This window comes from Crinia signifera, chromosome 7 (assembly GCF_055691185.1).
Source record: "Crinia signifera chromosome 7, ASM5569118v1, whole genome shotgun sequence".
Lineage (NCBI taxonomy): Eukaryota > Metazoa > Chordata > Amphibia > Anura > Myobatrachidae > Crinia > Crinia signifera.
Window position 1 is genome coordinate 15,640,662 of NC_139223.1, and position 13,329 is coordinate 15,653,990.

A 13,329-nucleotide genomic window follows, 5' to 3' on the forward strand; every position below is an offset into this window, starting at 1 on the left:
CACCTTCCAGGAGGCGCTCTGTTCCTGTCCCGCGCTCTCTATTGTCCGGCAGGAGACGCTCTATCCTGCTCAGCTGGTTTCCTTGGTCCAGGGTCCAGGGGATGACGTCAGATTGCAAGATGTCTGAGGAGAATATTTTCCTGTTTGTGCCCAACCTGATCGGTGAGTGACAGGGGAAACGCCCCGGGGGTGGTACAGGGGGGTGTAGAGCGCCTCTCTGTGGCCGGAACACAAGCTGCCATACATGGGCGGGGTGGGTTTTCTGACATTAGCCGGGTATCTATCTGGCCAATGTCCAGTGTAATGCTATCTGGGTACATGGCAGGAGGTTTTAGGTATAAGCTATGTGTCATTTATGGATATTAGGAATGTTGTTGGTTGGGTGACACCTTCCCAGGCTGTGGGCATTATCCAGTCACTGACAGCAGTCTGCCCCCCTCAGGTTATGCCCGGATACTCTTCGCCTTTGTGGCATTTTACTTCATGCCCAGCTCGCCCCTGGTGGCCTCCACCTTCTACCTGCTCAGCGGTCTCCTGGATGCCTTCGATGGCCACGCGGCCCGGGCCCTGAACCAAGGTGAGGACCGTGGAAGGGAAGTATTGGTGTAGATTGGTATACGAGGGGGACCGGGCTGGCTGATCATGTCTCTTTACCTGTTCCCCAGGAACCAAGTTCGGAGCCATGCTGGACATGCTGACTGACCGCTGTGCGACCATGTGTCTCCTGGTCAACCTGTCCCTCCTCTACCCATCTTATACGCTGCTATTCCAGCTCAGCATGAGCCTGGACATTGCCAGCCACTGGCTGCACCTGCACAGGTATCCTGGTGACCGGGGGTGGGGGGAACCGAAATACAGACTTGGGACTGCGCCGTTGTCTGCTGCCTACCATGGCGGGTTTAGAGGGACTCCGACCCTGTATTCATTTATCTACCCTTTGTGTAGGTATAACGTACGTTTTATGTAACCGCTGTGTAGGAATGCTGTTCTATTACTTCACCTATTTGTAAGAAGATGTTGTTCAGGACCCACTCCGTTTAGTACAGTATCCATTGTTTGTATTCTCTTTTCCATAGTATCTCTTTAGGCCTCCCATACATTGCTGTGACTTCTCTGAGGGAAAAGTCGCAGCTGATCTCCCTTGAGTGCAGCACGATTGCATGCAATATATTATATACGGCCCTTTGGCATGCAGTATTTTGCATGCTATCCTGTTTCCCGCTGCCGGGAGGCCATCTGAGGTCAGATGTGTAAGCAGGTCTGATCTCTAAACCGATATACATAAAGTGGTTGCACATCGATTTAAATCGGATGTCAAACACATGCAATTTGGCCACTTTTTACCTGATTTCTCGGCCCGCTTAGTCAGAATCGGGTGAAAAGTGGCCAAATCGTACTAGCGTATGGGCAGCATTACTCCTCGTAGAGCTGAGCTGTCAGGCTGATTGCACCCTGATCATCCGCTACTCACCCAGATAAGAGGTCAATCCAATTATGGGCAAAGGAAATGCGTTGCCGAAGCGTTGAAATGCCGGCAATGGCAACTCTTCTCGTGATCCATCTGTGTCCTGAACTCGCACATTTTACTCAAAGCTGCAAGGGGCTTCCAAGCAGTTTAAGCTGCAAATAAAGTGCGACTGCTGCCAAAAAGTGTGGTTGTTGCCACGGTAACTCTAGAGAGCTTCATCCGAGATTGGATTGACCCACTAATGTCAAGGAATATGTGTGACATCAATGGGGGCATGTCAGAATAATAGAACACTTAGTATGACATGACACCTGAAAGGGGGGGGGGGGGGGATCGTGGGTCCTGTATTGGAGGTTTGGGGAGAGCTAATTTTGGATACTGTTTCTCCACCAGCTCCATCCTGAAAGGCAGTGACAGCCACAAGACCATTGATCTGTCGGGCAACCCATTGCTGCGACTGTATTATACCTCACGGGTATGTTCTTTGTTGTTGTGTGTGGTGGGCTCTGTCCTACCTGTGGCCCATGTTGTGTGCTTGCACTTAACCCGTCATGTTTTTGCAGCCCGTCCTGTTCCTGATGTGCGCTGGGAATGAACTCTTCTACTGCATGTTATACCTGCTGCACTTCACTGAGGGGCCAGCAGGTAGGCGCTGTGTGTTCTTTTAGGATCATAGAAAGCAGAGCAGGTTAACTTCTATATTTATTGAGCTGTCTTCTGTTCCCCTTCTTCAGTAATGCTGGGCCCCTTGGGAGCCATTGGCCTTTTCCGCGTCATCATCTGGCTCAGCTGTCCAGTCTCGCTGCTTAAAACTCTCATCAGCCTCCTCCACCTGGTCACCGCCTCCTGCAATATGGCCGCCTTGGACTGCGCGGAGCGCGCCAAGAAGAAATAATCCAATCAGGGAAGTTTACAGAGAAATATTTGATATGCTGACATAATTTATTACCTAGATATATAATGTATCTTATACTGTATCCTATAATCACCCCAAGAGCACTTGCTGTGGATGTGATCTAGTAGCCTGAGCCTGTACTGTATTACTGTCACCTTGGAAGCTGCAAAATAGCATTTATCGCCACCTAGTGGTTGCATCAAGTATTTACCAATGGCACAGTCACAAACCAGTTTATTAATTCATGAGACCACAGTCTTCTTATGGGGTTGACATATAAAATTGCTGCATTTGGAATGTGTTGATCACTTATCCGAACACTAAAACATTTAAAATACATTTTGGGGGATGCTATTTTTTTTTTTTTTATATGTATAAAAATGCAATTATGTGTTGTTAAATTGTTTTTAATTATGAAATCATGTGTCGTGTGTGTGTGCAACATTAAGGGATCAGCCTCTTGTATGCCTTTCCTTTCTTCTTTTTACAGTTGTTTTTTGTTTGTTTTTTTAAATGTGGTTATTGCTCCATAGATTATAAAGCCCCTTAGCCCTGCTCCCACCTTCTTTGTCACCGTGAACGGCTCCGGCTCTTTGTGGCTTAGGATCTCATGCTGAGTATTGAGCGCAAACTGTTTGCACAAGAAGCTATTAATGCAGTGTTATCTATAGAACGAGGAGACTGGTGGCCGATCCGCAGGGACCGCCACCGACGCCATGTTTGCACGTGTGACACTGTATAAAGTATCTTATTGCTTTGGGTCTGAAATGATAAAACAGCACAATTGGGTCTGTGGGACCTATGTCCTGTGTGAGGGGCTCATTCCTACACTTTACCTAGCTACCTCTCCATCAGGGTCTGTACCAGCTGCAGGCTTTATTTTATTCTGCCAACCCTTGGACCAGATATGTAAATCCAGGGATTGACACAAACCAATCACAGCTCCAGCATCGATCACAGAAGCGTGCACAGAAATATACTGTGTGCTCCCAGAGATGGATATTTCCTATATTGTATTCGAGTAACAAGCAGGTGTCTGTGTAGGAGATGACGCACCGGGTTAATGCTATTCGTTACGTCTGTGTTCTAGCTAGTCGCAGAGTATCTTGTTCTTATCTAGCTGCAGAGCATTGCACTTCTATCTCTGTGTACCATTCCTTCTGTAAGTGTACATTATAATAAAGGTTTCTGATTACCACACGAGTGTCGCAGTGTCTGATGTACCGTAATGAGGTAATAATCCCGAACGTTATTCACTGCTCCCTGATTCCAAGTCGCACTCTCCTGTGACCTCTGTAACCTCTTTTGTGACTATACACTAACACCGGTATCAGCTCTTCCCTGGTGGACAGCCGTACATCGGATTGTGCAAGGTCTGAGACGCCACTGTCGGTTACATCATCAAAACTTGCGCAAGGCTTACATTTTGGTATGAGTGTGGCACCCCAATCTGAGCACTGAAGTGCCTGCGTAGCCAACTACTTCAGCAGCACTCCCATAAGATGGTACACCTTTAGGGGTCGATCCTATTAACCCTGAAGGGTGGGAGATGTCAATTGGGTGCTTATTTCCCGCTGAAAACGGCACCCAAATTAACCCTAACTCTCACCCTTCACAGGGCCGAATTAGCTGAAAATTGCTTGCACCCCTATAGAGGGGTGACAGGATATCTGATGTACAAATGGTGACAGAATATCTGATTTAAAAGTGGGTGAAAATCTGGGATCCAGTGACCATCAAGCAGTGTGGTTCAAAATAAAGACAGAGACCGACTCAGCGCATACAAAAACAAAGGTGTTCGATTTTAGGAAGGCTGATTTTGTAGAGATGGGAAACTCTGTAAGGGATTCTTTGGCAGAGTGGAGGAACTTGGATGGAGTGCAGGAGAAGTGGGAAAAATTAAAAAGTGCAATACTGAAAGCAACAGAACTTTGTGTCAAAAGAGTTAGGAAAAACACAAGGAAAAGGAAGCCATTGTGGTTTGTGAAAGAAGTAGCAAGTATTGTGAAAGCAAAAACGCAGACGCAGAAGAATGAGGACAAAGTGGTGTACCATGTTAGACAGAAGGAGGCTAAGAAGGTAATCAGATGTGCAAAAGCACAGGCTGAGGAGAAAATGTCCCAGTCAGTGGGTAAAGGGGGGAACCTTTTTTTAGGTATTTAAGCGAAAGGAGAAAAACAAAAAGTGGAGTAATAAGACTAAATACAGTGAGTGGAAGTCTTCTTGAGGGGGACAATGTAATAGCAGATCATATTAATAATTATTTCTGCTCCGTATTCACTGCTGAAAGAGAGGGGAAGGGGCCACAGTTAAGTTGTAAGTATAGTTAGAAAACTGAGGGAGAGACAAGTACATTTACAGAGGAGAAAGTCCTCACAGAACTCTCAAAACTGAAAGTGGATAAATCAATGGGGCCAGATGGGATACATCCAAGGATACTAAAAGAGCTTAAAGGGGAGCTGGTAAAACCATTAACAGAATTATTCAACCAGTCACTAGCTACTGGAGTAATCCCAGAGGACTGGAAAACAGCGAATGTAGTCCCACTGCACTTAAGTGGAAGCAAGGAAGCGGTAAGCAACTATCAAGCCTTACATCAGTAGTAGGGAAACTGATGGAAACACTCTTAAAACAAAGAGTTGTAGAATATCTCAAAACCAGCAATTTACAGGACCCGAAACAGCATGGGTTTACTGGGGGAAGATCATGTCAAACAAATCTTTATTGACTTTTTTGACTGGGTGACTAAAGTTATAGATCAAGGTGGGGCTGTAGATGTAGCATATCTAGACTTTAGTAAGGCTTTTGACACTGTCCCACATCACAGACTGTTAAATAAACTTGAAAGCTTGGGATTGGATTCTAAGATAGTTGAATGGATAAGATCTTGGTTGCAGGACAGAAAACAGAGTTGTAGTAAACGTAGTACAGTCAAAGGAGGGAAAGGTTACCAGTGGAGTACCCCAGGGATCTGTACTTGGACCAGTGCTTTTTAATATTTTTATTGGTGATTGATATTGCAAATGGAATTGATGGTAAAATGTGCCTTTGCAGATGACATAAAGGTATGCAACAGGGTAGACACACCAGGAGGGGTAAAATAAAGGATTGATGATCTAGGTAGATTAGAGGAATGGCCAAGAGCATGGCAACTACAGTTTAATGCAAAACAAATGATAAATCATGCACTTGGGTCTCAAAAATCCAAAGACTAAATATAGTATAAATGGGACTATAATGGAAACTACTGAGGAAGAGAGGGATCTAGGTGTCACTATTTCAGGGGACTTAAAGACAGGTAGGCAATGTAACAAAGCAATGAAGAAGGCAAGTCAGATGCTTGGTTGCATAGGGAGAGGTATCAGCAGTAGAAAGAAAGAAGTATTAATGATATTGGTACAACCTCACCTAGAGTACTGTGTTCAGTTCTGGAGGCCATATCTCCAGAAGGATATAAATACATTAGAGACTGTACAAAGAAGGGCAACTAAAATGGTGCATGGCCTACATCACAAAACGTACCAGGAAAGACTAAAAGATCTTAATATGTATACTTTCTTCACAGGAAGAGGAGCAACAGAACACAAGGACATGCACTGACACTAGAGGGAGGAAGGTACAGGTGGGAGACATTCTTCACAGGAAGAGGAGCAACAGAACACGAGGACATGCACTGACACTAGAGGGAGGAAGATTCAGGGGAAATTTGAGGAAGAATTACTTCACAGAAAGAGTAGTAGATAAGTGGAATAGCCTCCCATCAGAGGTGGTAGAGGCAAATACAGTAGAACAATGTAATCATGCTTGGGATAGGCATATTGATATCCTTACAAAGAATTAAGGATCAAATATGGTTTGAGGTAAATGTTTAAAAAAGGGGCAGACTAGATGGGCCAAGTGGTTCTTATCTGCCGGTGTTGTGATGATTCGTGAACACCGGGCGCATCTGCACCCTTCGGGGTGAATAGGATCGACCCTTTAGATTGTAAGCTTGCGAGCAGGGCCCTCCAACCCCTGTCTGTCTGTAATCACCCTGTTTGTCCTATCACTGTTGATTCCAATTGTAAAGTGCAACGGAATATGCTGTGCTATCTAAGAAACTGTAAATAAATAAATCTTTGTGTGCCCAATTAGCCACCTGCCCAGAATGCCCAGTACATTTCTCAATCAGTACTGCCACTTACAAAGTAGAACCTACAGTGGGTGTTGCACCAGTTTTTTTTTTTTTTTCACTAGAAAAAAATTGGCAAATACCAACATCGGTATTGAGGCATTGGGAATAAGTCCCAGCGTACCCAGGCACGGGCTGGTCTGGCGATTGTGCAATCGCCGATGTCTTACTATGGAGTATGAGCAGTATGCAGGAATTTGTAAGGCCCATCCAGATTTCCACTTGTCTAACTCAGAACCGTCCCCAAACTGTTTATTACTACCACAGTACAGTAGCTGTATATGACGGCAAGGGATCAGAGCAGAAGCTTATCAATGATGGAAAAGCCTCAAGACACTGTGGGGGAAATTTACTAAGATGGAAATTAGACTACTCGTGATGTTGCTATGGGCAACCAATCAGAATCTACTTATTTATTTAACACCCTCTAGCCCTGGGGTAGCCAACTCTCCTCGAGAGCTACCGGCAGTTAACATTTTCCAGGTCTCCTCCCAGAATCACGAGTGAAGTAATTATTTCCACCTGTGGATCTTTTGTAATTTGGCAGTGAGTAATGAGTGCAGCTGTTAGGTGGTCTGGAAAACATGAACTGTTGGTAGCTCTCGAGGACTGGAGTTGGCTACCCCTGCTCTAGAAGATAGTAGACAGAATCTGATGGGTTGCCCACAGCAACATCACATGTGAAGTCTAATTCCCATTTTAGTCATTTCCCCCTGTGGCTCTTATTAAAAGGTGGACACAAGGGGCTCATGTGTCCATGCAGATTGAAGCTGCACGTAGATCCATGCAGTTTCGGCTGGCGTTTCTGGGTGGTAACCGTGGTGGTGGCTAGCCCACCCATTGATGCGTCGCGGTCGGTGACTATCGGCCAGATCTATCAAGCTTCAAAAAGTAATAAAATGGAGAGTGATTAACAGCAAATCAGATCCTAACTGCCATGTTACCATCTGGGATTGAAAAATGACAGTGAGGGGCCAGTTGTTTATCAGTCTCCACTTTTATCACTTTTTGAAGCTTGACGCATCTAGCCCTGTGTCTGAAGAGATAGTTTTACAGACACAGGTGGCCTAGTTCAGGTGGAGATTCTGCGCCTCCATAGGGCCGGTGTAATCTCCGATGGCACGCAGATGGTGCGGTGATGAATTAGTGACGGTGGGTATCACCAAAGGAAGGCCATTGTCACGATCCATGCAATACAAACACTATTTTTACCTTTAAAGTGTCTCTCCAGACTGTCTCTGTGCTCCAGTCTGGATATCCTCAGTATGGTTTGTGTGCAGATCACAGCACAGATTCCCCACAGTCTCTCCAGTGATTTCCTGATGCTGCAGCTGTGAAGCAAAACTTGCAAGCTTGCCTAGTGCGTCAGCTCACTACAGCTGCACTCGTTATGGGCCTCAGCCATGCAGCAAGCAAACAGACTTTCCCAGCCATTTGGCCAGCCTATTCTCCCACCAGGTATAAAAGTGCTGGGAGGACTCCTGCAAGTGTCAGTACAACTTGTTTCCTTAGCCTGCAAGCAAGGGGAAGTTCCTGGCAAACCTAGTGTCTATGCACTGTGCTCTCCAGCTGGTTGTCCCCGCTGGCCTCTGATTCCATTGCTGCAGTCTCCGGTGAGACATACACATCACTTGCCTTCCTTCCTGGAAATCCCTTGGCACACCTTCATACCCTGCTGTCCTCTGATTCCATTGCTGCAGTCTCCGGTGAGCCACACACATCAGAAGCCTTCCTTTCTGGAAATCCCTTGGCTCATCTTCAGATCCAGCTGTCCAATCTTCCAATCTCCAACCATCCAATCCTCAATCATCCAATCCTCAATCATCCAATCTTCCATTCTTCAATCATCCAATCTTTACTTCGTTCAATCATCCAATCTTCCAAGGATCCAATCTTCAGGTATTCTACGTCATTTAACTCAAGTGTCTGAATCATTGTTTATGCAAAGGACTGCAATCTTGATTAACTTCTTTCTATGCAAAAGACTGTTATTGTGTTTATTGCCATATACCAGAGACTCTTTGCTAATTATTATTATTCATCTATTTAAGAAGTATTGATGCCAGTTATATTATTCTTTGTATGAGTTCATTTATTAAACCTGCTCGTTTTAACTCATCCTCTGCTGGTCCCGCCTCACTTCCTGAGAACCGCACAACGCCATCAGAACGCGCACCATTACAGCCATCAGCTGCAGCATTAGCATAAAGACCCAGCAGCGGGTCCACCTCGGAATCATGTACTAACCGGGAATTATACAACACTCTACATCAGTGCTCTGCTCAGCCTGAGATACTGTAAGTGTAACTTTTATTGTGACCCAACATTTTGTTTCATAAAAACTGCGCTGCATGAAGACATTTCTCTGTGTTGTAACAAACTTACACAATGATCCATTTGTCTTGTGAGTTTATTCCTTGTTTTATTGTCTTTCGCAGCTTTGGTTGTGTCTCGGGTTTGCGTTACACAGACAGAGCGAGTAGTTTCTATAAAATACCATTTTTATTTGCATTTAAATTCTGAAATAATAAATTAGGTCGTACAATAAAAGGAGAGGTAGAAGACCAAGTTAGCCCCATCGGCAAACCCTGAAATAACATATTTCAATGTCTGTGGTATTATTACTTCATTTTTTTAAACCTTTGTTCTGATATAGAGATGCACACTAAGGGGTACATTTACTAAAGATTCTAAAAGTGAAAGGAGGTGAAATTGCTATAGCAACCAATCCAGAAAATGATAGCTTCTGATTGGTTGCTATGGGCAACCTGACCTCATTACCCGAGAATCTGGGTAAGTTCTTGTGTATTTCTGTTTGGGTCTGGACAGATCCGATAAGATATATGCAATAAGTGTTGGCGACGGGCGGCAGTACAGGCCTAATTGAATATCCCCTGCTAGCCGATATTAACAGTAGGCTCCAGCAGTAGGAGGACCCTGGCAAGGACTATGAGCCCATACTCACAGAAGTGCTGCTGTCATCACCAGCCAGCCGCTGGTCATAGAAATTATTGTTGGAAACCAAGCTGCACATTTCTGTATATTTCAACGTACACACGTGCTTTTCACTTGCGTCCTATGCTTCTCCTTATACGTGTGTGTGCTTGTGTAAGAGATCTTCCACTCAAGGTTCCCCTTCTGCCTTCAGCTCAGTGTCTTTCTAGAGACTGGTTTATGCAGCAGCTGCCCTGTCTTGCACTGACTGTAAGGCCAGACACGCACACTACAGTATCCGCAGATTAAGAAATACTTTCAACTCCCGCAGTCTTTGTGCTCCTAAAGTGATGAAAATGTGGACTGCAGACTATCACTTTTTACACAATAAGAAAGAAAGAAATAATGCCCCTTTCAGACCGCACTTTTAAAACGGTAAATTGCCGTTTTTTTACCGTTTTAAAACGGTAATGTGTGCGGTCTGAAAGGTCCAGTCCCACTTAACCGGTTAGAAAATGCCGTTTTTTCTAACCGGTTAAAATGCAGGGTCCTACCCGTTTCTGAACCAGTATTTTAGCGCAAAAATCGGCTCAGAAACGGTATTTAGGACCCAGCCAATGAGCTGGGTCCTAAATTCAGCACAGTGAATACTTAATGAGCGCTCATTAAGTATTCACAGCACTGGAGCCCCCCCCGCGCGTGTCGACACCCCCCCCGCGCGCGTGTCGGCGCCCCCCCCCCCCGTGTCGACTTACCCCGTGCCGGTATCTCCGTTGTGGTTCCCGGCACTGCAGCTCAGTATGCTCGGAAAGCACTTATGAAAAAAGTGTCTTTCAGAAAATGGCTGCCCCCCATACGGAAGACAGTTTTTTTAAACAGGGTTTTAAACAGGGTTTCCATATGACACGCGCGGGGGGCGTCGACATGCGCGGGGGGGCGTCGACATGCGCGGGGGGCGTCGACATGCTCTCGGTCGACACGCGAGGGGGGGGGGGAGCTGCACGGAGGGGAGGGCTGAAGGCTGCACTGGCTTTGACCCTGTATTTGGAAAGTTTCCAAAAACGGGTCTGCCAGTGTCAAAAAATCGGCACTTAAACGGTAATATACCGTTTAAGTGCTGCGGTGTGAAAGGGGTTTTATCTGGCAGACCCGTTTTTGGAAACGTTTCCAAATACAGGGTCAAAGCCAGTTATGCGGTCTGAAAGCAGCATAAGTTTACTTGGACGCAACTCCTCATCCACATAGTCTTAAATGACTTAAAAACAAAATTATATCGTACCTAGAAGTGTATAGTTTATTTTATTATTACATATAACTCTATAGCTAACAGGTCATTATTTTTATTTTATATTTTGTAATTTTATTAATTATACATGACCTGGTAGTCTGACCAGGTGACAGGGATTATTAAAAAAAAAAAAAGAATGATAGGTATAGAGAAAAAGTAATAGTGCTAGTATTACTGTGGAGAATACATCTCTCCGCCTATAAATACTATACAGTATGTGCAATGTGTATATTAAAGCTGGTGACTGAACAACAATGACTGATCTATTAAAAATCGCTCAGTGTGTAAATGAAAACCTGTAATTGAACAAACAGTGATTTGACTATCAAAGATCAAATCGCTCTGTGTGTACATTAAATTTATGTCAGCACAATTCTAAACACAGATTTAGTAACAACATATCTGTGAGCAGTACTCCACCAATTATTCATTACATCATCACCTACCACTGCATAAGCATACATGACAGTGTATGTAAGAAATATAAAATCCATACCCTGACATTTAATCTACTTGTGCCACAAGATTACCCAGTGCGGATACTATCTGACCTAAATCCTGCACAGTGCTCATATATATGCGTCGTAATACAATTTCCAGATTGCACAGTGTGGATACAAGGGTGACATATCAGACACGGAGGGAGGGTGACAGGCTTGGCGGCAGACACAACTCCAATCTGAGCTCTGATTAAATGTACGCGAATAAAGCATAAATCTGGGGCAGTTTAACTGCATGTTAATAGTGTGCATCCTCTTGATATAATGCCAGACATTGGGGGAAATTTACTAAAGGAAATTTGTAAAAAATAGGTGTATTTGTATCCAGAAATACACTTATTTTTGACATTTACTACCCCGAAAATACAGCAATTCGTATTCGTATTGATAGCACATCAATACGACTACGAATTGCCGTATTTTCGGGATAGTAAATGTCAGAAAGTGTAAGTGTATTTCTGGGTACAAATACACCTATTTTTTACAAATTTCCTTTAGTAAATTTCCCCCATAGAGCCAATCCATCACAAACTAAATGTGGTAATATCAAAAGCAAATTGTAGTGCTGCTGCTTATTAAATATACGCACCATAAAGCACAAGAACATGATGCAGGAGTGAATCTGTCATAGGCAACATAAGCCTGACAAAAAGATCGGCCATAAAATATCACAGGATACAAGTGCAAAGTAGACACTTTTATGCAACAGTTACCAAATAACTTTGTTGAATACAAATATAAACTAGGGATGTGCACCGGCCACTTTTTGGGTTTTGGGTTCTGATTACCTTGAGGTTTTGGGATCTAATGGGTTTTGGCAAAACACCTCCTAAGTGTTTTGTGTTTGGATTTCTTGGGTTTTGGGTTCTGGATTTTTTTTTTGTTAAAAAAGCTTAAAAACTGCTAAAATCGCAGAATCTTGGTTTTTATTTTTTGCTCCTACGCTATTATTAACCTCAATAACATTCATTTCCAGTCTATTCTGAACAGCTCTCACCTTACAATATTTAGGGCAAATGGTTGCACCGAGGTAGCTGGATAACTATGATAAGCCACACAAGTGTGCGGCACAAACACTAGACTGATATGGCACACTTAGCATCCCCTCTAGGCTGATACTGCACACCTAGAATTACCCCTGGACTGATATGGCACAGGTAGCATCACCCCTGGACTGATACGGCACATTTAGCATCACCCCTGGACTGATATGGCACACTTTGCATCCCTCCTAGTCTGATACGGCACACCTAGCATCACCCCTGGACTGATATGGCACAGGTAGCATCACCCCTGGACTGATACGGCACATTTAGCATCACCCCTGGACTGATATGGCACACTTAGCATCCCCCCTAGTCTGATACGGCACACCTAGCATCACCCCTGGACTGATATGGCACGCTTAGCCTCACCCTTGGACTGATACGGCACACCTAGCATCACCCCTGGACTGATATGGCACAGGTAGCATCACCCCTGGACTGATACGGCACATTTAGCATCACCCCTGGACTGATATGGCACACTTAGCATCCCCCCTAGTCTGATACGGCACACCTAGCATCACCCCTGGACTGATATGGCACGCTTAGCCTCACCCTTGGACTGATACGGCACATTTAGCATCACCCCTGGACTGATATGGCACACTTAGCATCCTCCCTAGTCTGATATGGCACACCTAGCATCACCCCTGGACTGATATGGCATGCTTAGCATCACCCCTGGACTGATACAGCACACTTGGCAGCACCCCATGAATTATACGGCAGACTTAGCTTACCCCAGGAATTATACGGCACAGATGGTGGCACCCCTGACCTGATACAGCACACATGGAATTATACGGCACAGATGGCGGCACCCCTGGACTGTTAGGCTGGTTTCACACACTCCAGCTCCTGCCGGACGGTGAAATCCCGTACGGCCAGAGAGCCGTGCCGCACACACTAGTTTATAATGGAAGGGATGGCCACAGCCCGGCAGCCGTCCCTTCCAGTGGCGGGATCCGGCTGCAACCGTGCAGCCGGGTCGTGGCCGTCCCGTGTGAATGGACACAATAGTGTCCAT

General features: G+C 44.9%; 2 protein-coding genes across 2 annotated transcripts in view; one reads left to right on the forward strand and one right to left on the reverse strand.

Moving 5' to 3' along the window:
• LOC146019826 (nucleoside diphosphate kinase A1) overlaps positions 1-13,329 on the reverse strand; it is a 179,729-nt gene that overhangs the window by 126,952 nt on the left and 39,448 nt on the right. The window lies entirely within an intron of this gene.
• Positions 5-3,561, forward strand: CDIPT (CDP-diacylglycerol--inositol 3-phosphatidyltransferase). Its single transcript, XM_083152405.1, has 6 exons — positions 5-162; positions 443-577; positions 666-819; positions 1,862-1,943; positions 2,032-2,113; positions 2,203-3,561. The coding sequence occupies exons 1-6, from the start codon at positions 102-104 to the stop codon at positions 2,361-2,363; spliced, it is 675 nt and encodes a 224-aa protein (XP_083008531.1). The 5' UTR covers positions 5-101; the 3' UTR covers positions 2,364-3,561.

Excerpts from the sequence above, each read along its gene's own strand:
- CDIPT (XM_083152405.1), top strand. The coding sequence starts at position 102 with ATGACGTCAGATTGCAAGATGTCTGAGGAGAATATTTTCCTGTTTGTG. Across the intron at positions 1,944-2,031 it reads GACTGTATTATACCTCACGG|CCCGTCCTGTTCCTGATGTG; the intron begins GTATGTTCTTTG and ends ATGTTTTTGCAG. Across the intron at positions 2,114-2,202 it reads CTTCACTGAGGGGCCAGCAG|TAATGCTGGGCCCCTTGGGA; the intron begins GTAGGCGCTGTG and ends CCCCTTCTTCAG.